Raw genomic sequence first — 27,071 nt, 5'->3', positions numbered from 1 at the left:
AACATGTTTAACTCAAATCTTTGCTTCTGGGGGTCCCTGGAACAAAATATTTTGAGATGGGGGTCCGCGGCCAAATTCATATTATTTTGGAGGTCCTTGACATGAAAACTTTTGAGAACCACCGATATAGCAACTTACGATTTAAAAAAAAAACTGTTAGGATTTAGACGACATTTGTGGAATCGGCCAAATTGCGATTTTTCAAAAATAGCAGATCTACAGTTCAAGCTCATGAGTGCCGTGCTATGAGCTTGTATATCTGCTATTTTTGAATAGCCAAAGAAATCTAAAATGACCGAGATGCTTTCCCAGATTGAATGGGTTAAGAACCCATGGCTACAATACTCAAGGTACTAACAGAGCATGAACTATGTTGCTACAGGAGGTATGGCACAACGCACACGCACACACACACGCACACACACACACGGAAAGCTGCTTATGGACTTATCCACTTACCAGAGCAGGGCAAATCCTAAAAAAAGGCTACATTGTGGAATTGGGAGGCATGGAGTGGGTTAACTGGGGTCCAGGAGAAGGGAAAGGCTTTCAGAGTGTAACACAGAGATGAACATTGTACATGGTAGCGCATGAGGAACGATGCCGTTTTTCCGACTGCTTTTTACACAGCTTCTCATACAATGGTGTCGGAGTCTATTCTCTGACACACACCGGCTCTCAACCTTTTCTGGATCCACTTGAAAGTCTCTAAAGCAGGGTTCTTTTTTTCATGCCAAGGACCCCCTAGCTGAGAGAGAGATGAAGCAGGGACCCCCTCTATATTGTGTAAAATTGTGTTTCAGATTAAACTTACCTTTTTCCCCTCTACACCAATACCTCTTTGCCAAAAATAGCCGATCTACAAGCTCACAACGCCTCGCAGTGCGAGGCGTTGTGAGCTTGTAGATCTGCTATTTTTGGCTCAAGTTCTCCTCAGAAAAGGGATCGTTAGGGTTCAAGTGGTTAATGTAAAAAAAAAAAAAGAATCATCACACAAAGATATGGCGGCCCCCTTGTAGTAACTCTGAGGACCCCCTAGGGGTCCCGAACCCCCTGTTGAAGACCCCCTCTCTAAAGCGTTCACGGCCCACCCCATCTGACCACTTAACATGGCAGTGTTAAAGGAGAATTCCGGACATTTTAAGTGTTATCTTTGATGTGTCGTTACTCACCTACCGACGTAAACAGTGGCATTGTTTATTTCAAGAGATTCCCCTGTCGTCATATTTTCAACACCCTCCGTTGTCATAATGGGAGCGCGTGTCATAGGTAAATTCGTCTATTATAACCGATGCAAAGTTATTTTTTTCTCTACTACTACTCATTGTGGTGTCTCATGATAGTAAAACATGCAGTGAAAGTTCCTGAGAGGCTACCGCTAATGACGAACGAGCTAACGCTAGTTGCTTGTTTCTCTCCCAGAACCTGGCAACTTGGTGTTGCCATGTTGAGAAACAAGCAACTAGCGTTAGCTCGTTCGTCATTAGCGGTAGCCTCTCAGGAACTTTCACTGCATGTTTTACTATCATGAGACACCACAATGAGTAGTAGTAGAGAAAAAAATAACTTTGCATCGGTTATAATAGACGAATTTACCTATGACACGCGCTCCCATTATGACAACGGAGGGTGTTGAAAATATGACGACAGGGAAATCTCTGGGAATAAACAATGCCACTGTTTACATCGGTAGGTGAGTAACGACACATCAAAGATAACACTTAAAATGTCCGGAATTCTCCTTTAAGTGTATTTTCAGAGCCTGTTGATTTTTAATCATCAATCAATTGATTGTGTTCTGGCTCGGATCAATGGACCTAAAATACCATGGCTTTTTTAATACATAATTATTAAAATAAATATTAATTGTTTTGCCCACTTGCAGTATCCTCATGGGCCCAGTACTGGGCCCTGGCCCACAGGTTGAGAATCACTGCCCCTAACAGGTTAGTACCTGTTCGATCCACTAATCCAAGCCGTAAAGCACAATTGATTGATTGATCATTAAAATGAACATGCTCTGAAAACGCGATCAGATGGGTCTGCCACAAACGCCACTACTGACAGTTTCAAGAGGGCCCTGATCCCAAAAAGGTAGCTTGAGAACCACTCGTATATATAATATGTTGACATGTTTGCACAATAATGACATTCAGCCCAACGAACGGACACCAGGTTGAAATGTAGCCAATAGTGAACATTGACCCGTTCAATCCGGGAAAGCATCTGTGTCATTTTAATATTTCTTTGGCTATTCAAAAATAGCAGATATACAAGCTCATAGCGCGGCACTCGGTGCCACGCTATGAGCTTGTAGATCTGCTATTTTTTGAAAACTAGTGGAAACTTTGTGCAAATCTTTGAATATATATATATATATATGTTTTAAAGCGAACATTTTTAACTCCGATCTGTACTTCTGGGGGTCCCTGGAACAACATAGTTTGAGATGGGGGTCCGCGGCCAAATATCTATTATTTCGGGGGTCCTTTACATGGAAAAGTTGGAGCACCACTGATATAGCAACATGCTGTTAGGATTTAGACCATTTTTTAGATATGTATTTGGCCGCGGACCCCCATCTCAAAATGTTTTGTTCCAGGGACCCCCCAGAAGCAAAGATTAGAGATACAAATGTTCGCTTTAAAAAAATATAATTGATATATTCAAAGATTTGCAAAAATGTTCAAGATATAAAAAAAAAGGCAGCTCTACAAGGGTTAAGACAGCGAGGGAGCACAGCCACTTGTACACGTGAGAAATGGGGAGATTTGGAGCGATTGTGTAGAGTGATTACCAGTAAGAAATCAATACTGGCTGCAGATATATACTGTACACAGCACCAGTGAAAGAGGAACGCAGCTGCAGGAAAAGACATTCTGTACGCACGCACTTCAATTACACAAGGCCAATGTAATTAAATGTAAGATTTCAGTCTGCTAATCGGTCTGTGATAATAATGACTCAGAGGTACAAGAGGAGAGAATGAGAAGCCAGAGTCACTGGGTCCACACTGTACTATGAGAGCGTAGGTCATAGTGTATAATGGATTAATGACACCTGTTCAACAGGGAGGGGAACTGGGAGGGATAGCGTGTTCCTCCACACGCCTTACACCCCCCCTCTATTCTGGGCACGCCATAACAGGTGAGCATTCGGCGAAGACAGCAGACATACAAGCTCACAACGCGCCGCAGCGTGACATGTTGTGAGCTTGTAGATTGCCTATATTTTGGCGAAGAGATTGGTCTATTGGGAACAAAGGAGGGGGGGGGCCAAGTAGGGCCCCGTGGGGCACCCTGGTCAACGAAGTGTATATATAGGGTTTAATTGGTTAATGCCTTTTAAAGCACAGATTGATTCGAAAATCCTGCCAAAAATCCTGAACAAAATGTCCAAAAGTAACTCCAAGATATTAGGTTAAGGTCAGTTTTTATTAACGTTTTAAAGACTAGGAAAACGATTAAGCCATTAATGGGTCTATGTATGATATATGGCCAAAGCTGTGAATGGAAAATGACGTGTATTGTGTGGTCCTTTAACATTTTCTTTGTATTTTTTATATAAGCCCAGGGGTGTGAGAGTGAATTTCTTATTTCTGGTCCCCGGCTGCAAAACGAAATAAGAAACGTTTTCAATCACCGTGGCAAAAGGGAATCAGCATTTCATTTCAAGGTGGGAATGAATCAACAGCCGAACGCGAGAGCAGTCGCAGCGTGAGACAGGCCTTTAAGGGGACAAAGTGTCACAGCTAACAAGCCACTGTGATGACCTCAGATATCAATCATTCACTCTGACTAATGCCGCTGTGGAACATTTTAGAATTTCAACGGCAGCTAGCGTAGCCAAACGCTACAGCACTGTGTGTGAATGAGGTGTAATGGTAGTATGGAGCAGAACATTTTCAGGCCGCGAACCCCCCCAAATAATCATATTTGAACTGGGGACCCCCCCAACGGAGTCATATTTGAACTGGGGACCCCCCCAACATAATCATATTTGAACTGGGACCCCCCCACCCACCCTGACAAGCACTTTGAATTGTAGGAATTGAGGCATTACATTCAGTTTGACACGAGGCATTGTAGATCTGCTATTTTCACTACCAATGGTGTTTGTTGAAAGTTCCTGGAAAACCTTTGACATTTTCAATACTGAAGTATTTCTTAAAAGCAATACACTTTTAAATATCTTACCTCTTTTTAAAAGCAAGTACTCCAGTACCCATTTTGAGCAACGCACGCACGCACGCACGCACGCACGCACGCACGCACGCACGCACGCACGCACGCACGCACGCACGCATGCATGCACACACAGTAAAAAGTTTGATGGCGTAAAGCTGTGGCGCGTTACGTGGACAGAATAAGTAGCCTCTGGGCTTCAGCGATGTGACCTCGCACTACCTTATTTATTTCTTCCAAATGATGACTCTGTTTTTTACCGCAGCTTTCTGTGGTGGAAAGTACGGTAACTAAGTACCTGTACTCAAGTACTGTACTGTAAGTATTTACTTTCTACAATACTTTTGGTTATTTCCAATTTTCAATACTTTTACTTCTACGCCTATGCAAATTTTGTCTCATCCAATACAATTATTTGAAAACTGTAGTTACTAGTTGCTTTGTAGATGTTGATTATTGTTACAACACATTACATTAACCGCATCAAACCTATATATATGTATATACTGTATACTGCTATTTTCAAAAGATTTGTATACGTTTTGACAACTTTTACTTTTGGTACTTTAAGTACATTTTGATGCCAATACATTTGTACATTTACTCAAGTGAATTTAGAATGCCCAACTTTTACTATTGATCCATCTACTTAAAGCTGCTGCACTATGTAACTATCCTCTTCTACCCCGAATTTGAACCCGGTTCCTGAAGCATTTACCATTGAGCTAATAGAGCATGTCTGCTTGCTCAGGTGATAAATGTAATCTTGACGATCGGGTCAAAAGTCATGTCAGATCCCGTCTAGGTGAGACATAGTCTCGCGTCACCAGACAACTATTCCACAATCTCTGAATGATATATAGAGTCTGGAACTCCACTTCCCGAAAGCTGTTTAACGGAAGTTGTTCAGACCGGAAAGACATTCGCCCGCGGACCCGTAGTCCCAGTGGAAACGGAACCGAGGCGGAAGCATAGAGTCATAGGAGCGGTAAATTCATGTTATTTGTGCGAGGATTGTTTATCACAGAAAACTGAGAAAAGTATCATGGAATTAACGCTGAAAAAACTGAAAGAAGACACTAGTAGACATAAACGATGTTTATGAGATTCGTTGATTCCAGTCGGACTCCTTTGCGCCACTGCACAATGCTAAAACGGAAGTGGGTAGGGGAGGGGCATCCGCTTTCCCCTTACACATGATCAGAGCTTCCGAGTCCCAGATTGTATGCCGGAAACATTTGTAAATTGTGGGAGGCAACAGTCTGGTAACGCGAGACTAGGTGAGACATGACCTTTGACACGATCTTAGGCCACGTTTACGCGGTAACGATCAGAACAGAAAACGACAAAGTGCCGTTGCATTCTCACTTTTTATTCTGCATTTAGACACAACGTTGATTGGCAACGCTGTAATGTGCATGCCAAGGTGGCTAGGTGGTGGTGAGACGCGCTGCCAGATAGACCAGTCACGCATGCGTAGAACCACTTCCCTTCTACTTCCTATCATAGCTGTTTGTTTACACCGATGTAATAGCATACACGGCGTGAACCGACGTGAGCCATGACGTCACACGTTTTGTTGTTTCCCCCGTATTGCATGTTTACATGGAGACGGGTGGCGGAGCGTTTTCAAAGATTTCCACTCTGGAAGGGGGTTTCACTTCTATCCCAAAAAATACCCCAGTTTGAACACTCAGGCTTTCACAGCATATCTGGGGTTTTCTGTAAATCGGTCTCAAAACAGGCCAAACTGATTTGCACCCGAACGTGACGTCACGTTCGTGTGCAATCCCTCCCGTTTTTTCAGTTAAAAAATATATAAAAATTATAATAATATTGTTTTTCTTTATTTTTTTTTAATTATTTTTTTCTTTAATGTTTTTTACTTTTTCCACACACAACCAAGAGATACCATGCATACAAACTGGCTCAATAGTGCCCCGTGCCAAACAGGACAATGTGGTATTGCAGTTGAAAGTGCTTTATAAGCCAGAGAGAAGTTAGTTGGAATGAGTATATCTGAGGCTTGATTTAGGCTCAAACCTTTTGAAAAACGTTTGAGGGACATAAACAATTGGATATTAAATATTTTTTCAAATTCATGGTGTAGATCCTTTAACTTACTCTACCATACAGATTGGATGAAATTTAAAAAGTTACATGGAGCCGCTTTAAGTTAAAAATATGAGTACTTCTTCCATCACACAATGTAGACTTCTCCTTCGCCTCATTCACTGCCTCAAAGGAAATTATCCTGTAAGCGTTGGGTCATGGCTTATTTTGCCACTATTGAATACTTAAAACGCCACCACTTATTGCTACTCATGACAAGTCCTGTGCAAGACTAACAGGGGTCAAAATGATCTCATTAGAAAGGTCTTTCTCGCATCTGTGCATGCACTGTACAGTATATCGTCGCTGTCGGGCAGAAACCTCCATATTTTAATGGTACTACTTGATCATACTGCAGTGTCACACAAAAGCAGCAAAAGCAGCAGATCCGATATGGCGTGTATACGTAGTGTGTTTGCTAGTTTTAATTAATAAAAAAGTTGTTCACAAACAAATTTAATGAATACGTTAACCTCCGAATAACCTCTTTAAGGAATGAGAAAAACGAAAATATCCACAATCATGTGAATAAAATGTCCCATGTTTTCATTGCCATTTTAATTGCTATATGTGATTATAATGCGTACCTTCCGGTGCTATGGAAACGAAACGAACTTAATTAAAACATTACATCAGGGTCTTGTTACTGATTAATGTTGCACTTTTAAACCCCCACATTACTGGCAAGGGCTTGTGGGGCACATGCATATTTAATAGGAAAAACTATCCACCGTTTGGCACCTGGCAACAGGTGCTTAGTTGCGTGGTTGAAGCCAGGAGACAGAAGGCAAGTGGGAAAAAAACCTGGAGTGATGATTGTTGTTGTGGTGTCGCTATGTCTGTCTGTCCGTCTCTCTCTCTCCGTCTGTCCCTCTCTTCAGACTCCACCTCGCCCCCTAGCACTTCTCCAGAGGTGGAAAAAGTACTGACATGTTATAGATATTTTACTTAAAGGTAGGGTAAGTGCTTTTCTTTGGTTAAAATAAGTGTTAAATAGCTCTATATTCTGATAGTACTCATTGCTATAGAGTGTTTGTTCAGTAAAAGGAGTCTCCTTGTCTCTCCAGCTCTTCATAAAACAGAAAATGCATTTTCGTTTCAGTTTCATTTCCAATTTTATCCAATCAGGATAGAGAACTCAATCAGGATATAGATTAAACAAGTGAAATTGGAAGTGATGTCACTAAGAAATGAGCAGGCAAAATTGGAAGACTCCTGTTACTGAACAAACACTCTATAGCAATGATTACTATCAGAATATAGTGCTTTAACCTTTTAACAAAATACTTTTTGTTTTAACCAAAAAATACTTACCCTACCTTTAACTATCAATACCACAATGTAGAAGTACTCTGTTACAAGTAAAAGGCCTGTGTTCAAAATGTTACTTGAGAAAAAGTACAAACGTGTTGGCATCAAAATATACTTAAAGGGGTAGTTCACCCCCAAAATAACTTTTTTTCTATTAATTACTCACCCCATGGAGCCTTGAATTCATAGATATTTTTTTAGTTTTTGTCACATTCCTAAGCCAATAATTTGATTATAATAAATTTGTCCCCATTGATTCCGGTAGGAGACACAAATGCATTTGTGTCTCCTACCGGAATCAATGGGGCTAAATTTATTATAATCAAATAATAAAGGAAGGAATGCGACAAAAACAAAAAATAATCCATGGATTCAAGGCTTCATAGGGTGACCCGCTCACCCTCAGCCCGCATAATTTTCTCTGAAATCCTGACTCGACCTACCCGCGCCGCGGGTTGACCCGCGGGTCCCGCGGGTTACGGGTCGACCCGCTCATCACTATTAAGTACCAAAAGTAAAAGTACTAAAATGTTTGAAAATAGCCTATATATAAAATAGGGCTAAAGTGGTTAATCTGTGTTTTATAATATAATAATTTATATCTGCAAAGTAACTAGTAACTAAAGTTGTTCAAATAATTGTAGTGGAGTAAAAGTATAATATTTGGCTTTGAGATCTAGTGGAGTAGAAATAAAGTATTGAAAATGGGAAATACAGTAAAGTAAAAATTCCTCAAAAGTGTACTTAAGAACAGTACTTGAGTAAATGTACTTAGTTACTTTACACCACTGCACTTCTCTCTCTCTGTACCCCTTACTGCCACCTTCTGCCTCGATTGATGCTAGCGATTGACCAATATATTATGGCTACCATGCAGACATGTCTTGGTCACTCGCTCTCATGTTATTGTTACTTAGATTAGTTCTTCTTGACCACAATGTTAAGGCTGCAATTTAGATGTGCATGTTATTTAAACGGATGCTAGGTCATTGCTTACCTATAGTTTCGATGCCCAGATTGCTATTTTGATAGTTCAAGACCCAAAATAGAAATTAGATTCAGGGACCCAAAGTAGTGAAAATAGCAGTAGTGAAATTAGTGAAAACGCGCCACGTTGTGTGAGCTTTTAGATCTGCTATTTTCTCTACTTCTTTAAACGTAAAACAGTGGTTTAGACGTATGCTAGGTTCTCGGTTTACCTGGGATCCTATAGTTTCTCGAGGCACTACACTGTCTCTCTGCATTCTGTGTATGTGATTACCTTGCTTGTTGTAAGTCGCTCTGGATAAGAGTGTCTGCTGAATGCCTAAATTGTAAATTGTACGACATGGTAACCTGTAACGTAAGAGGACACCATTTGACATCAGGAGGACGTGCGTTGTGTTCTGAAAACTCTGGCTCCCACCGTGTGCATCACGTTTCTCAGCAGAAAATCGGTTATTTTCCAGCAAGCATCACATTTAGTTTGACAAACAACGAATGGATCCTGGGGAGAAGAGCGTGCGCGTGTGCGTGCGTGTGGGGGTGTGTGTGTGTGTGTGTGTGGTTAACCTTTTGTGTGTGCCATTATCACGGTTCTTTTTTCCAGGAACTAAAGCTTCAGGTCCTGCTGCCACAGTACCTCACCTGTGGTGTGGTGATGTCATTTGGCAGCTGCCGGCAGGCAGGGAGATACAATACCTCCTGGCCCTGTTTGCTAGAAATGTTAGCTCTCAGTGTGTGGTTCACTAATAACACTACTTATTTTGTTGTCTCTTCTTCTACCCGATACCCACCCCCACACTTACTCTCTTGTCTTCTGTTTCTGTTTTTTTCTCTTTTTATGGTCTCTGTTTATCTTCAACTCAACTGTCTTGGTGCTTCTCTCTTCTTCTTCTTCCATGCTTCTCCTCTGTTCTGCTACTGGTTCCACTAACTCCCGACCCCCCCCTTCAGACTGGCAGCACGAGGGTAAGACCTAACTCGAGGCCTAACCTCATTTTCTCTCTTTTGGTGGTTTTCAAACCGGGGTGCCATGACACATGTCCAGGTGTGCCCTGGGATTTGGTTACATGACCACATATTATTATTGCAATATATCATTGTTGGGCAGAAACCTTGTATCGACCTATTTCAACTTTTTATGTTCATTTTAATAAATCAATGCCCTACTTTGTCATACAAGAGTGTCACGCAATAGTAGCGAACATAGCTGATCTACAAGCTCACAACGCATCACATCGTGACATGTTGTGAGCTTGTAGATTAGATTTTTTCATAGGAATACAAGTTTTTTTTGGAGTTCGGTTTTTAGATATACAAGGTTTCCACTCGACAGAAACGATATAGTACAAACAGTTATTATTTATTTGTATTTACTTTATTAGTACACTTTATTTGTACACATCACGTCACATCACGACACATAGCTTGTAGATATATTATATTAACCTTTTTGAAAGTATGAAAATGTAATATTATGTGATGGTTAAATTGATAACACGTGCTATGTTGTGGTTACTTGGCACAGATTATGAATACAGGTGTGCCTTGTGAGATTTTGGACTTGCCCTTTTGGTGTGCCTTGGACACAAAAAAGTTTGAAAACCACCGATCTACTTTCTTTCCCTTCTCATTTCATCCTGTCTGTCACCATCTATCCACTCTCTCTCTATTTCCCATTCTCTCTCTCTGTCTGTGTGTCTGTCTGTCTGTCTCTCACCTTTCAACAGCGCCTGCGTTATTTAAAGCTGAACGTTTCAACCCCTCCATAGTCCATATACACACACACACACACACACACCTGTCTGTCTCTGTCTGCCCTCTTCACTACCATGCCCGTCTCCAGTCCACCCACCTGGTGTTGTCTGTGTCTCTGGAGATGTTGTTACCTGTGTGTCATGTGCTGCTAGTGTTGTTGTTTTTTTCCCTGTCGTTCCCTCCATCTGTGCCGTTGTTGTCGTTGCTCCTCCTGTTGGCATTGTGCTTCTGATGGCCCCCACATGGAGTTGACCGCCCCCTGTCCGTGTTTGTCTGCATTCATTGTCGGTGTCATGCTGCGGGTCCATTCATTGGTGGTTGGTCTTTGCAGCGGCCTTGCGATGCTGCTGCCATTCACTACAAATGAGACATTGTAACAATCGGCCCTTTGCTTTGAAAGGGAAATTATTAACTAAAGGAAAACAACAGGATCGGTAGGTTTTAAACTGAATTACCTTTATTTAATTTTAGCCACAAAATAATAATCAACAGGGCAAACAGTAAACAAATAACACACTGGCTTGAAATAGACTGTCCCTGTCTCTTTCCCTAGTACACAACAGATAAATAAACAAGTCAACAAACAATAATTATTTCAAAAGCCCCTCCCACCCCAAACAATTCCCAAAGTACTTTGATCCCTCAAAACACAAGTTCACACTTAAACAATAACACAAAGAGTCAGAACGCCACCACGGAGAGTCGCTTACTCGTTTTACGAGACAATATTAAACAGTCCCGCGTTTAGGTTCGAGACGGCCGCTTCATTGTCTATTAGCTCCTTAGATCCAAACAACTCGCGATTCTTCCGCACTGACGGTCCAACTATTAAGACTCGGGGTACCCCTTAAACTGTAATCCACCGGAACAGAAACATGAATTTGTCTCACCCGCGGCTCCGTAAGAATCCTCTCAGCGACCGGCGGTTCATTCACAAATCCAGCTGACGATTCCCCACGGCACTGCAACGACACGGTCCGTTCTCCGCAGGGCTCGCCCGTTCCTAATACTTGGCTGCAGCTCAAACTTAAGTTAAAACTTTGTCTTTAACAGTAAGGCTGGCGCCTAGGAGATCTCCTCTTTTCACCCGTCCTCGCTGGCATACAGGTTTGTTTGTTCGATCCCTCCCCCCTGTGCTGCACCCTCTATTAGTAACGTCGGGTGGCACAAATCATTCAATCATCCCCTGATCAGACCCATTACCCTCCAGTGAATAGGAAGTGTCCAACATGTTACATATCAAATCAGATACAATAACGTGCATAAGTAAATCAGATGTTACATATCACTCGTATAAAATAGCACCCATAGATCAAGCAGATAAATATAATAATATAATGTGCATTTATCACAACATGGCAGAGTGACAGCTTATGACATGTTTTTTTCTTAATGTTTTAGAGACACAATAGCTTAATGGGTAGAGAGACTGCCTGGTAAACAAGAAGGTCCCAGGTTCAGATTCACTTTATTGTCACTTAGACGCACTGTTTAGGTACATACATGTGAAAAGATTACGCTCGGAAGCTCCAATACAATAAAAACATGATAAAACGACCTAAAACACTCAATAAACAATAAACACAGGGCAATAATATCAGTCAAAGAAAGTACCGTAAAAGAGAGTTATTGCACAGTCACTTCTCACTGTTATTCTCGGCCCTAGCAATGTGTCGAGGTGTCCCTGAGCCAAGACACTTAACCCCTACCCTCCCTGCTCTTACTTACTGTATTTTATTCATTTATTTTTTCATTATTATAATCCAAGGCTCTTTTTTTTTTAAGGGAAAAAAAGTATTAAACTAGCAAACCACTTTAAAAACTAATTACAACTAACTGAAATTGAAAACATGAAGTTAAAGCTGCACTATGTAACGTTCCTCCTCTACCCCGGATTTGAACCCAGTTTCCTGCGGAAGTGCTGACATTTTTACCATTGAGCTAGAGCCTGCCTGCTTGTACACGGGATAACTTGAATCTTGACCATCAGGTCAAACCTCCTGTCAGATCTTGTGTCTAGGTGAGACATGACCTTTGACACGATCTAAATGTCTCAATGGAAGAGCAGGGAGACTAAATACAACCACCCCAATTGTATAAGTTATATTGTATTAGCATACCATACAGATTGGATAAAATTACATTTTATTATTTAAAAAAAGTTTCATAGCGCTGCTGTAAAATGAAATAAAAATACAAATGAATGAAAACTCTAATAACCTTTGCCCGTGGCCTCCCCTCGTGTTCCGGCCTTCAGGTGAACTCCTCACTGTCAGGTGAAAAGGAACAAGGTTGACATTACGTGTATCAGAGAGGAGACGTGCTTGTCTGTGCTCTGCCTGGGATCAACTGTAGACGTAGCAGTGACAAGGGACCAGAATACTCAGGGAATCATCATCATCATCATAACCTTTATTTAAACTCGAAGTACAATTGAGGGGCAGCCAGTGGCCAGTGGTTCTCAAACTTTTTCAATTCAAGGACCCCCAAATTCATATGACCTCCCATCTGAAAATGTTTTGTGCCAAGGATCCCCCAAAAAGAGAACATTTGTGTAAAAAAAAAGAGAATAATTAAATTTAAATGTCCAAACATTTTCAAAAATAGTAGATATACAAGCCTGCAGCACGGCACAAAGTGAGGCGCTGTGAGCTTGTAGATCTGCTGTTTTTGAATAGCGGATTCAAATCCGGGGTAGTCGAGGAAAGTTACAAGTTACAGTGCAATCTATATTGTCACAAAAAGTTACAAAGCGTCGATTGTTTTAGTAAACTGTATGAAAACCTCACTACTATGGTATTGAAAGTAAAATAATAATTCCCAATGTAGTTTTCAACTATCAGAGAAAAGTATTGTTAAATAGGCTAATCTAACATATTAATATCTGACCCTCTCTGTGTCTGCCCATTGCTTCTGTTTTAACCTGCATTATTCTGAAATCCGATTTCCTGGGTAAAAGTCATAACATCCTGGGTGAATTGTTTGAATGATTATTATTATTCAAGTTTTAGCGAAAATGTGACAAGCATTTTGACACATTGAATATGGACATTTGATCAATAAACACTTGAGATCAAACCTTTTAAGGCATCTCGCTCAGAACTAATTCAAACTCATTAAACTCACATTGCACTGTAGCGTGCTGTCCCTGAATTCATTAAGATTTATGGGGTATGCATTATGCAATCACTGTCATAAGCTGTAACATTACTATTTCAGTGTAGGCCCTACAGTACATTTTGACCATTTTCATCCCTGTGTCCCTATTTTGAGCATGTCATACGACAATGTCCTTATGCAGGGGTTCTCAAACTTTTTTATACCACGACCCCATATTATGAGGGATTTTGTTTCCTGCCATTTACGGTGTTAATCAGCAAAATAGGTACAGCTGGTCAGGCTTATATAACAAACCTGCCTGACTGGTCTACTGCAAGGGTGTACTCAATGAACACTAATTGCATTCATTACAATCCCCTTCACGTTGGTTGAGATTTTTATTTATTTTGTGGTCATTTTTTCTTTTTTTGGTTGCCAATGCGCGACCCCAAGGGAACCCTCCCGCGACTCCACTTTGGGTCACAACCCATTGTTTGAGAACCGCTGTCCTAATGTGACAATATATCAAAATATATAAAAATTAAAACGATATATATGGAAAATTAGCAGATCTCCAATGCACCGCAATGCTAGCCTGGCATTGCCAGACTGATCACGTGGGATCACTCACAAGTTCCTCCACGATACCGTGGAGGAACTTGTGAGTGATCCCACGTGATCAGTCTGGCAATGCCAGGCCACCGCAATGCGGCACGTTGTGAGCTTGTAGCTTGGCACATTTTCAAATAGCCAAAAACATAAAATGGGGCTTAAGTGGTTAAATGTAGGAAACATTTACAGTAAGTGTATATTTTTAAATGGTGTTTTTCTTTTTCATGCATGGTTTGATTTGACTGTTTGTTCTTTCTGGTGCAGAGTGCAAGCTGTCGAGGTCCGGCCCCCCTGCCACCATCGTCACCATCGATGAGGAGAGCCCCAACGGTACGTAGCCTCTTGGACTTACTGTTATAAGCACTCTATGGCTAGTTGGTTATACTGTCCCTCAATGTGTTGTAGCACTCTATGGCTAGTTGGCTATACTGTCTCTCAATGTGTTGTAGCACTCTATGGCTAGTTGGTTATACTGTCTCTCAATGTGTTGTAGCACTCTATGGCTAGTTGGTTATACTGTCTCTCAATGTGTTGTAGCACTCTATGGCTAGTTGGCTATACTGTCTCTCAATGTGTTGTAGCACTCTATGGCTAGTTGGCTATACTGTCTCTCAATGTGTTGTAGCACTCTATGGCTAGTTGGTTATACTGTCTCTCAATGTGTTGTAGCACTCTATGGCTAGTTGGTTATACTGTCTCTCAATGTGTTGTAGCACTCTATGGCTAGTTGGTTATACTGTCTCTCAATGTGTTGTAGCACTCTATGGCTAGTTGGCTATACTGTCTCTCAATGTGTTGTAGCACTCTATGGCTAGTTGGTTATACTGTCTCTCAATGTGTTGTAGCACTCTATGGCTAGTTGGTTATACTGTCTCTCAATGTGTTGTAGCACTCTATGGCTAGTTGGTTATACTGTCTCTCAATGTGTTATAGCACTTGGTTATACACATGAGACGTTTGAGAATTTCAAAGGGCCTGCCATTGTCAATTCATGGGGTAAATCAGTGGGAAATCCAAACCTTTTCATGGAGAAAGTGTCACATTTGCCATGTGTGAAATTGTGCCAGGTGTGAAATGTTATCATTTCAAACTAAGGCGAATTAGGTGCGAATAGGGGGGGCTGTCTCATCTGTACTGTCTCTCAATGAGTATTGAGGCAATAGGCAATTTATGCGTTATGTTTTTGTTGTTATTCATCCCCTCTTTTGTGGCAATATTTAATTTTAAGAAACATTGTGGTGCCGGTAGCTGAGCGGTTAAGGCGTGTATCACATAGGCTATGTTGCCTGACAGTGAGTCCCATTTTTTTTGGATTCCCGGGCCAGGTGCACCTTTGTTGCATCATGTCACTGTCTGTCTGACTCTCTCTCTCGTCTCTCTCTACACTGTAACTATCAATAAAGGCAGGAGAAGCCTGAAAAATAAATACAAAACAAAATAATAACTTTTAGCCCTTCATCACGCTGTCTTTTAATGAACACAAATTCAATAATATCGTCTTTTTCGGGCAGAAATGTACAAAACTGTTACTTTTCAGGATTCAAATTCAAAAATAGCAAAAGTAGCAGATCTACAAGCTCAAAACGCATTGCTTTGCGCCGTGTTTCGAGCTTGCGCATCTGCTACTTTTGATGCTTGCGTGTGACACTGTAGTATGATCAAGTAGGGCTTTTTTTTTACGAAAAAAAACACAAAAAGTTTGAATATGGAGTTAGGAGGTATACACAGAGTAAACATTGGCCACTGGCATCAGATGACGAGATAAGATAACATAAGATAAGATAAGACCTTTATTGCCAGAGGACAGATCGCCAGAGGCAGCGCAACAGTTAAGATAACGGTTCCAGGGCAGAGAAAGCAGGGTAAAGACAAGACATCACACACAAAATAAACACCATCAATAATAAACAAGTATACAACAGTGCACACACCCTCCTCAATAAAGCTTGCACCAGGCAGGACAAAACAATACTAAGAATAGCACGGCGAGTATTGGCTGATAATCCCTATAGATGCAGTCCTCAAGTGGTGCAGTATATGGATCGGAATGTTGGCTTGGTTTTTGTGGAGCTAAACTGTTGCCGTTTCTTCAATAATACAATACAGTGAGTTCTACTTCTTGCATCAGAGCGATGTTTTATTAATAGTTAGAAGTAACAACTGGATTGAGGCTTTCCACGGTTTTGGTTGATGTTTAGTTGCATTTCAAATTGTTGTTTAGAGACATTCTGGAAAGTCTCTTTTTTTGTTTCTTTCTGGCTGTTGTTGTTTTTGGTGTGTTTACTGTATGTCTGTTTGTTTGTGTTTACTGGGATAAGCAAAGCAGTGGTGCGTGGGAGCGTGCGTGCAGATAGTTAGATAGATAGATAGTTAGATAGATTTTTATTGTCCTGCACCACAAGATGCCCAGCAGGCTTATCAGCAGGCTTATCACTCACAAAATGTACATACACCAAGATACACCACAAACAGAATACATAAACATATTGATTGTCTGTGAGTTATGGATACATCGTTCGCCAGTGCAACTGCCATGCCTTCTCTATGAATTTTCCTAAAACAAAAACTTCCTCAGTGAACGGCCAACTTAAAGGGGAAATCCACCCATTTTCAATATTTAACTATGTCATTAATATAGCATAAAGGAGTTGTGTGGAAATAAGAAAAAATTTAAAAAAAAATTAACATTGCAAAAAAATGTAACATTGCAAAAAAATTAACATTGCAAATTACACCATGATGAGTCATCACAGTGTAATTTGCAATGTTAATTTTTTTGCAATGTTACATTTTTTTGCAATGTTATTTTTTTTTTTAATTTTTTCTTATTTCCACACAACTCCTTTATGCTATATTAATGACATAGTTAAATATTGAAAATGGGTGGATTTCCCCTTTAACATAATAACATTCAGACATCCACGGTACGGCAGTGGTTCTCAAATTGGGGTCCGGGGACCCCCAGGGGTCCTTGTTGAGACGGTTCCAGGGAGTCTCCAGCAAAAAAATATATAACATCAAAATCTGTTTGCTCAAAATTCTTGAATATGTTTTCAATATTTGTTTTTAAAACATTTTAACACCTTAAAACATGTTAACACCTTAACCCCCCAAACCTTTGGGGGGGGGGGGTCCCATACAAGGTTTTTCTTGTATGGGCGTCTGTACTGTGGCCAAATGCATACGTATGAATTTCGAGATCATTGACATTTAAAAGTTGGAGAACCACTGTAGTAAAGGACATAAAGTCTTACTACAGTGAGTAAGGCCAACAGCAGCACCAGAACTCACTGATGCATTGAACAGATGGAGGCTGTTTGTGCAGGTCAGGAGTTCTGGAACTCTCCTCTCCTCTCCTCTCCTCTCCTCTCCTCTCCTCTCCTCTCCTCTCCTCTCCTCTCCTCTCCTCTCCTCTCCTCTCCATCAACAGCTCCCACTGCTGCTCTCATCACAACTTTTTCTGCAGCCTACCCACTTTCTTCTCCATTTCCCCCCCTGGTGCATTGTTTCCTGTGATGTACTTTTTTGTGGGTTTGTCAACCGTATTTCTTGAAAAGATTGTGTCCCTGCTGTACTAAACAGAAGTATCTGCATCAAGGGTATGAATTTGCTATACAGCTGTTCTAGAGGGGGGGGGGGGGGAGAAGGTGTGTGTGTGTGTGTGTGTGTGTGTGTGTGTGTGTGTGTGTGTGTGTGTGTGTGTGTGTGTGTGTGTATTTTTTGCACACATTGTAGCCTATGTCACAGGTTCGCAAACTTTTCCGTGCCACAGAGCCATTAGCCATACAATTGCAAAATGGCTTTACATGCGCGCAGCCGCGCACACACCTCTTGTGTGCAGTGGAGCGCAGTAACAGCTGCTTTCGTAGAAGTCATATTATGTACAGTAGAGCAGTGTCTCTATAAGTGGAGCAGGTGTGTGTGTGTGTTCTATCTGTTTGCGACGCCTGCAGATATTTACAGCAGGCTAACAGAGTTTAATGAGCAGCACTTTACTGAAGATGGGACTCACAGCCTGTTTATACAGTGTGTGTGTGTGTGTTTTTATACACGCTCCACTGGCTTCATACTGCAGGCACAGCCTTTTTGGCACATCACGTGCATGCTTGTTTGCCAGTGTGTGTGTGTGTGTGTGACGTGGTGTGCATGGGAGTGTGGCATGTTTGTTTGTACTGTAAGTGGAGCGTGCACGTGTGCACACACTTAACACTCCAACAAACTCCGATTAACTTTGGCATCCACGTGGGTATGTGTGCGTGCATGTTTGAAGGTGTGTGCATGAGTAGGAGGTTACTCTTTGGTTATTGTTGGCTTTTTTTCTTCTTCCGTGCATCGTGATCAAAATGTCCAACTCAGTGTCCCCACTTTAAGAACCACTGGTCTACAGTGGTGTAAAGTAACTAAGTATATTTACTCAAGTACTATACAATGTTGAGGCATTTGTACTTTACTTGAGTGTTTCCAATTTCCAATACTTTTACTTTTACTCCACTACAATTATTTGAAAACTTTAATTACTAGTTACTTTGTAGATTTGGATTATAACAAAACAATACATTAACCACTTCAGCCCCATTTACATTTCGGGCCATATGTTCTGGACTTTTACTCGTAACAGAGTATTTCTATATTGCAGTATTGATACTTTCACTTAAGTAAACAGTGTACTTTTTCCACCACTGCTAGTTTATACAGGGGACAGGTGGTGATTGTGTTGTCTGAAGCGCCCCACTTCTTCATAGGCGAGTTAGCATCAACACTATTGTTACAGTAGTATCTCCATATTGTTCTTTTTACGATGTTTCATTCATGAAAGATCATACACTTGTCATACTAAATTGTATGACAGTGTTGCGCAAAGTAATGAAATATAACTCTTGAACTGTATAGGCCAAAACGTGAATCTGCCTGTTACAGCGCCACCATGAGGCTGATTTGAAAAAATGTAGGGTGGCATTTCTTCCTTGGCCTAGTAAGGATGTGCGTACAAAGTTTCACGGAAATCGGAGGCTGCGTTCATGACTATTTACCAATGGATCGAATGCCCCCGCCCCCCAGTTAAAAATCACTAAAATCACTATAACGATGGATAACAAGTTTTTTTTTAACAATCATCTTTTAATTATTATCATTTCAAACTAATAAAATAACCCTTGTTGTAAAAAAAACTAAGTTGTCCTTTAAGTCTCTCGTTTTATAAAAATGTAACCAATGACATTCTTTAACAAGAGCCTGTAACTAAATAATAACTACATTTTATCCATTAGATGTTCTTTTTCCCCATGTCTTGAAAAGTAACAGTTTTGGACATAACATTTCCCCTCCCGACAGCAACGGCATCATGCTGGGCCTCCTACCTCGACAGAAACGTTCCCATCCAGGCTGTCGATGTCTTGGAGCCCCCATGCTTCCTCTCCTCATGCACGGCTTTGATTTTGGGGGGGCTTTGATCGATTGCCTGGGGATTGCTATTTGCACGGCGGTGGGTTTTGCCAAGCCTCACATCCAAATGCATTCCCCCCCTGCAATGCAGTGTGTGTGTGTGGGAGCTGGTGAGGGGATTTGTGCTAATCTTTCTCATAAAGCACTCATTTACCTGGGATATGGGTCTCTTCTGGCTGCTCCGTCCTTTTATTTATCTCGGGGTGATGAAACGGCCCAGGGCGCCCGTCCTCCGCCGTAATGGAATGTAAAACAGGCAACCTGTCATTATTGACCAAAGCAATTATCCTTCCAAATGTGCTCCATCTCTTCCCGTCTAGTGGCGCAGCCGCCATACAAATGACACATAATAAGATTCCATCTTTTCTGGGCGCCTGTCGCCTTCGTATTCATTCACGTCGTTGCGGTGAATAGGAAAAAACAAACAACATAATCACCCCGTCTGTCTGCGTCTTGAAATGTTTGGTCTAGGTCAAAGGAAAGGAATAACTAAACGATGAAATATGAAAACATATTCTACCCATTTTTCTCCCCCCACCCTTGGCTCGCCCCGAAGAACACATTTAACACAAATTTAACACCGGCTCAGGAGAGCCAAGATAGTATACGAATCCCCATGGCGGAGCTCAGATGCATTATGGGCTAGAAGCGCGGCGCTGTCAAGATCCTGCATTATAATTTAGTGGATTTTCTGGGGTTTAGAATCACATTTTATTTAGAGGTACAATAATAGGCCCCCGCTACGTGCTGATGGGACTCGGAGGATGTTGATGTTGGCCGGTCGGTCCGTTCATCACTTAGATTCTGAATATCATATCTCACATTTGCCATAATCATTTCCTCTGCAGCTTCATGGACTCTAGAGGATGACCTAGGGCCAGGGGATATAATATTACAGGTGCAATAGTTAATCAAACACATCAATTTAATTGTTGATTAAATAAATGACACATTTGAATAAGTATGATTTTGAAATGATACACATTGTTAGCCACCATTGAACAACAAATACAGGGTTAAGTGGTTAATCGGATTAGATGATTGTAAAAAGGACCCCGTAGAATTGTTTTGTGTTGATCCATTGATATAAGAAAAAACTAAAATCTACTTCTTGATTAATGGTCATGAGCAAGATTAAGTTGATGAGAGGTTCTAAATGTCGGTGTTCTCCAGCCCTATGATGACCCCTATTCATTTTGGTGACTCCAGTCCATGGCCTAGCTTCACCCATTTCCACTTTCACACATTTTACTCCCAAACAAGGTATCTTGAAAACTACTGGCTGGTTTGCATTGGAATTTGCTGTGCAGTGTGCACCTCCCAAGCTCCCAGGACAATGCCCCCCATTATTGGTGGCCCAATGGCCATTCTTTTAACCCTAACCCAAGGCCAAAACGTCCAATCGCACGCAAAAAAGTCTAAATCGAATCCAGAATGCAAGGAAACGTAATGAGCTCAGCAAGGATGCACCCTACTGATTAAAACATAAATGGAACTTGAATATCTCGAAAGCGTCCGCGACACACTCATCTGACAACTTAAAATTAAAATCTTAGTGTTCAACCAATTATTTTGGAGGCCACTTGCAATAACTTGGCCCACGTGTTGTGAATCACAGCTCTAGTGACAGCCTTTCAAACTGTATACTGTGGTTTCCATTTGGGTGTAAGCAGCAGCACGGCCTCTAGGGGCCACTAGCGGGGCTTTTAGATTTGTAGTCTTGTGTTTCTTCCCTTTAATTGCTTCTTTCCGATACATCTGGCTGTGCTGTAGCCCAGGAGAGTTTAGCGTGGTGAGAAGCAGCTGGTCATACAGGCATATCAAGCCAGTAGCTCAGCTCAAGCATAACATGTTTACCGTTTTTTTCTCAATTGATTTGACAAATTTCTCCAAAGCGAGGTGCATGGTCTCAAAACAGTTAACACATCCGTCTGAACAGACTTTTTATTTAAGCAACTCGATGCCACTGCTAAATGAAATACTTTTTCACTTCAATGTTCAAGGTTTACATCTTTATAGAAATATACTTTATTCAACACTTGTTACATCATTTTCATTATAACTATTATGTGTCTTCTATTGAATATTCAACTGTATCCTCACAGGTGTGCTCATGCTAAAATGTCTGTTCATCACAATTCTGGAAATACTGCAGTAATATTTCATATAAGTGTTTAGTAGAACATGTGGAAAGTTTGTCAATTCTGGTATTGTCATATCTATTTGGTGTGAAACAGTTCATTGAACTTATGTTAGTGATCCCTATCTCATCACCTCCCCTTCCTTCTTCACCTCCTCCATGTGCTCCACCTCCCCGTTCCTCCGTCATCTCCTCTATGCCTTACACCTCCCATACCTCCTCCCAAAAACCTTTATCATTAGAAATTATTCATTGGGGGGGCATTAGGAAATGCTGGGGGGGGCGGCTTCCTCGCGCGGCAGCGAAAAAAAAATTGCAGTTTTTTTTGCGTTTTTTCCGGCTGTTTGTGTAATACTGCTTCCTATTGTTTAGGAGTAGTACTGCATGTGTGTGTGTGACTGTGTGGAAAATCAGGGCAGAGGATTATTTGAATTGTGCAATGATACATGATGGAATATGATTAAGGATTATTTTGATTATGGTAAGCTCACATTTCATATCATGACATAAATGTAACTTTCACAAGCCCCCCCACCCAAAAAAAAAAAAAAAAAAAGCAGTCAGGGCATTTGGGGGGGCATTGCCCCCCCTTGCCCATGCCTAGATCCGGCCCTGAATAATTGATAAGGAAATGATCAATTTTTGCAGATCAACTGCATTTCTATTACGGTAATTTAGCAAAATTACCAAGAGTTAAGACTGTTTAGATTAAGTGTTTTGAGAGCATGGGCCTTAGGTTGGAGAAATGTGCCAAATCAATTGAGAGAAAACAAACAAAACGACAACAACAACAACAACTGTAATGTATTCAAACCGCTGCCTCTGGGACAGCTGCCAGATACGAGACGATTAAAAAATAGACACGCACATCTCAATGCCCAAGAGGATGGGTGCTGGATGAAGAAATACCTTGTGAAGTTGAACGCGGATATCTGTAGGCCAAATAGGTCTGTTAAAAAGATTGTCATTTTCTGCCGTTTTGACTTTTGGAGAACATAACTTCTCCTACTTCTGAAAGTCTGATGAAGAAGAGCCGTATGCTCTAAACCAGTGGTTCCCAAACCTTTTCAGCTTGAAAACCAAAAGATATATTGGTGTTTTTTGTGTAGTTTTTTTTTCCTTACTTTTTTGGGGTGATGGAAAATCTCGTAGCCATAAAAATGGCTCTGCAACCCTAAATGCAGTCGCGACCCTACAGTATGTTTGGGGAAACACACAACAAACGTCCTGCTTTTAACGGGAGCTACATAATACTGGTGCCAGACACAACATGGAATGAACCCTCCTTCACTTAAAGAGTGTGGGTCTCTGTTGAGGGCACAATGCTTGCTTTGTGTAGACGCCTCCACTCGTTCAGCCCCAAGAGAACCCGATCGTTTTGTTTCCCTAAATCCAGATGCAATTAATCGGATTGAAGAGATTTGTGTCTAGCGGAGGAACAAGGGGCTATCTGCGAGAGAGAGAGGAGGGGGGGGGGGGCAAGAACACTTTGAATAGCTAGGGGAAATCAGAGTTCCATAAATGTCTCATTGCTTTTATCTTGTTGCTGCAAAGTCATGATCTATTTGGCTGATCATTTATTTATTATATTTGTCCATGCTTACAGGGAATGAATTATTTGAGACAGAGCCATGATGCCAACATATGCTCATAGATATTTATGCTCAATAAATATTATAATTTATGCTCAATATAGTATACGCAATTCAATCCAAGAGTTGTCTGACTGAAATACATTTTTGTGTATTTTTATGTCAAAAGTCACTTAAAAGTGTAATCTTAATTACTTTTTGTCAAACAAATACATGATTACATCAGCAAGCACTTATGAATAATCATGAATTATGGTTTCATTCACCTTTATGATTCCCATAGCTCAATGTTCCTCCACGCGGAGCTTATTGTCATTATGGAGACACTAAAGGCCTGCTACTTTGTTCTGAACAGAACACTAAAATATGTATCTGAAAACATTAAATGTTTTCATTCAATGTTTTCTCACCTCAAATTTTGAGGTGAGAAATAGGCAGTGTAGTAGTAACATAAATGTGCCTCTGCACTGCCTCTCTGAGATCCCATAGCCCGAGGGAACGGGGTGGTCGGCTGAGACTGTGATTGGCCGAGACACAACCAGCCTCTGTTTTACGAGGAAACTTCACAATAAAGGCCACCAAAAAAGAATAAAGCCATTGCAGCTGGACTTTTAAGAATCCTTCAGCTTTTGCTAAATCTAGTACACACCACTGAGGAAACAATGTCTTGCCTGTTGACCCCTCTTCAAGCTCCCGACCCAAAGAAAATCAGTCAGTCGAAGCGAAACAGACAAGCGTCGAGCCGGAGAATGAAGACAGAGAGGGGGAGAGAAAACATACTTTGCAAAGTCTCAGCTCAGCTGTGCATTTTCCCCCGGTTGTGTCACGTCAACTCTTTTGCCTTCGACCTTTCATCAGAATCCTAGTGTCTATACGATTGCTCGACTCTTGTTTTACTCTTCCAAGAAAAACATCGCCACAGAGCGCAGGGTTTTGACACGCCGCGCCAGGAGAGCTGACAAAGCCTGAAAGCGGAGCCAAACAGACGAGATCGCTAAGGGGCCGCCCCGCCGCAGACGTTGAATGCCATTCAGTCTGTGTAAAGGTCTCTCGTCTCTACCAGTTTGACTGGCCGACACCGGAGAACATTTGTCCTGTGGGGGAAATACTGGGTCCAGTGCATGGACCGTAAAACAATATGGACAGCGTCACGCCATTGGTTTCTACAGACCGTAAATTAAGCCTATTTTGCAGCGATTTCAAATCCGCCATCTTTCTATATCCGGTTGATATCTGGTCCGAAATGCAAATGGAAATGAATGCTATTGGCTGAAACCGCAGCAATAATTTACCAAAACGCATATCATGGTGATTGAAAGAAGACTTTAAACTAGCGACTAAGTATTTATTACAATGTTTATTAAGGTAATACAATCAAGTGCAAAGTTCGTCCAAAAACCCATCCACTTGAATGGAGCCTAATTGCTTCTGCAACCAGCAACCAACAGCGGTGAAACAGCGGTGAAACATCGGTGAGATTACAGGCCGTTCATATGAACTGTCACACTTCCTACATAGCCTCAATTTACAAACCGGAATCTAGCCCCTTGGTCCAGTGCCAGGGACCGGTGTATGTCCCTCCCTCCAGCACCGCTATAGGCTTCAGAGGCAAAAGCTGAGGACGTTATTAAAATGTGTGTTAGCAGCATCAGGTTGAAACAATTAATGAAGAGGAGCCAAGCCTGCTGTGTGTGACTGACTTTTTGGTCTCACTATACAGAGTCATTAGCTCCCCTCTCTCTGAAGTTAATTCAATCACCCTCACTCACACTGTTCCTCTCTCTCTCCCTGTCGTGTCATTAGCACTGGCATCCTCATTCTTCATTCATTCCCTCATTCACTTTAATTCAGTGGTTCTCAAAGTAGGGTCTGCGACTGGGACCCCACAGGGGGTCCTTGGGAGGGTTCCAAGTTATAGCATCAACATTTGTTTTGACTACTTTAACCCTATAAGCATGGGCTATCTGAAAATAGACGATATACATGTACAAGCTCACTATGCGACGCAATGTGACGCAATGTGACGCGTAGAGAGAGGAGGGGGGGGGGGGCAAGAACACTTTGAATAGCTAGGGGAAATCAGAGTTCCATAAATGTCTCATTGCTTTTATCTTGTTGCTGCAAAGTCATGATCTATTTGGCTGATCATTTATTTATTATATTTGTCCATGCTTACAGGGAATGAATTATTTGAGACAGAGCCATGATGCCAACATATGCTCATAGATATTTATGCTCAATAAATATTATAATTTATGCTCAATATAGTATACGCAATTCAATCCAAGAGTTGTCTGACTGAAATACATTTTTGTGTATTTTTATGTCAAAAGTCACTTAAAAGTGTAATCTTAATTACTTTTTGTCAAACAAATACATGATTACATCAGCAAGCACTTATGAATAATCATGAATTATGGTTTCATTCACCTTTATGATTCCCATAGCTCAATGTTCCTCCACGCGGAGCTTATTGTCATTATGGAGACACTAAAGGCCTGCTACTTTGTTCTGAACAGAACACTAAAATATGTATCTGAAAACATTAAATGTTTTCATTCAATGTTTTCTCACCTCAAATTTTGAGGTGAGAAATAGGCAGTGTAGTAGTAACATAAATGTGCCTCTGCACTGCCTCTCTGAGATCCCATAGCCCGAGGGAACGGGGTGGTCGGCTGAGACTGTGATTGGCCGAGACACAACCAGCCTCTGTTTTACGAGGAAACTTCACAATAAAGGCCACCAAAAAAGAATAAAGCCATTGCAGCTGGACTTTTAAGAATCCTTCAGCTTTTGCTAAATCTAGTACACACCACTGAGGAAACAATGTCTTGCCTGTTGACCCCTCTTCAAGCTCCCGACCCAAAGAAAATCAGTCAGTCGAAGCGAAACAGACAAGCGTCGAGCCGGAGAATGAAGACAGAGAGGGGGAGAGAAAACATACTTTGCAAAGTCTCAGCTCAGCTGTGCATTTTCCCCCGGTTGTGTCACGTCAACTCTTTTGCCTTCGACCTTTCATCAGAATCCTAGTGTCTATACGATTGCTCGACTCTTGTTTTACTCTTCCAAGAAAAACATCGCCACAGAGCGCAGGGTTTTGACACGCCGCGCCAGGAGAGCTGACAAAGCCTGAAAGCGGAGCCAAACAGACGAGATCGCTAAGGGGCCGCCCCGCCGCAGACGTTGAATGCCATTCAGTCTGTGTAAAGGTCTCTCGTCTCTACCAGTTTGACTGGCCGACACCGGAGAACATTTGTCCTGTGGGGGAAATACTGGGTCCAGTGCATGGACCGTAAAACAATATGGACAGCGTCACGCCATTGGTTTCTACAGACCGTAAATTAAGCCTATTTTGCAGCGATTTCAAATCCGCCATCTTTCTATATCCGGTTGATATCTGGTCCGAAATGCAAATGGAAATGAATGCTATTGGCTGAAACCGCAGCAATAATTTACCAAAACGCATATCATGGTGATTGAAAGAAGACTTTAAACTAGCGACTAAGTATTTATTACAATGTTTATTAAGGTAATACAATCAAGTGCAAAGTTCGTCCAAAAACCCATCCACTTGAATGGAGCCTAATTGCTTCTGCAACCAGCAACCAACAGCGGTGAAACAGCGGTGAAACATCGGTGAGATTACAGGCCGTTCATATGAACTGTCACACTTCCTACATAGCCTCAATTTACAAACCGGAATCTAGCCCCTTGGTCCAGTGCCAGGGACCGGTGTATGTCCCTCCCTCCAGCACCGCTATAGGCTTCAGAGGCAAAAGCTGAGGACGTTATTAAAATGTGTGTTAGCAGCATCAGGTTGAAACAATTAATGAAGAGGAG

General features: G+C 41.5%; 1 protein-coding gene across 1 annotated transcript in view; it reads left to right on the top strand.

Moving 5' to 3' along the window:
- The window catches only part of LOC308099801 (protocadherin-15-like), a gene marked incomplete at its 3' end in the record, with an annotated part of 359,052 nt that overhangs the window by 65,595 nt on the left and 266,386 nt on the right, over window positions 1-27,071 (top strand). The window contains exons 3-4 of the mRNA XM_080448598.1: window positions 9,543-9,557; window positions 14,322-14,387. Coding sequence (XP_080304724.1) covers window positions 9,543-9,557; window positions 14,322-14,387 — 81 coding nt within the window. The remainder of the gene's footprint in view (window positions 1-9,542; window positions 9,558-14,321; window positions 14,388-27,071) is intronic.

The sequence above is a fragment of the Gymnoscopelus braueri genome (assembly GCF_963280865.1).
Source record: "Gymnoscopelus braueri genome assembly, chromosome: 14".
NCBI lineage: Eukaryota > Metazoa > Chordata > Actinopteri > Myctophiformes > Myctophidae > Gymnoscopelus > Gymnoscopelus braueri.
The sequence above is the reverse complement of the archived record's forward strand: the minus strand, read 5'-3'. Positions and strand labels throughout refer to the sequence as shown.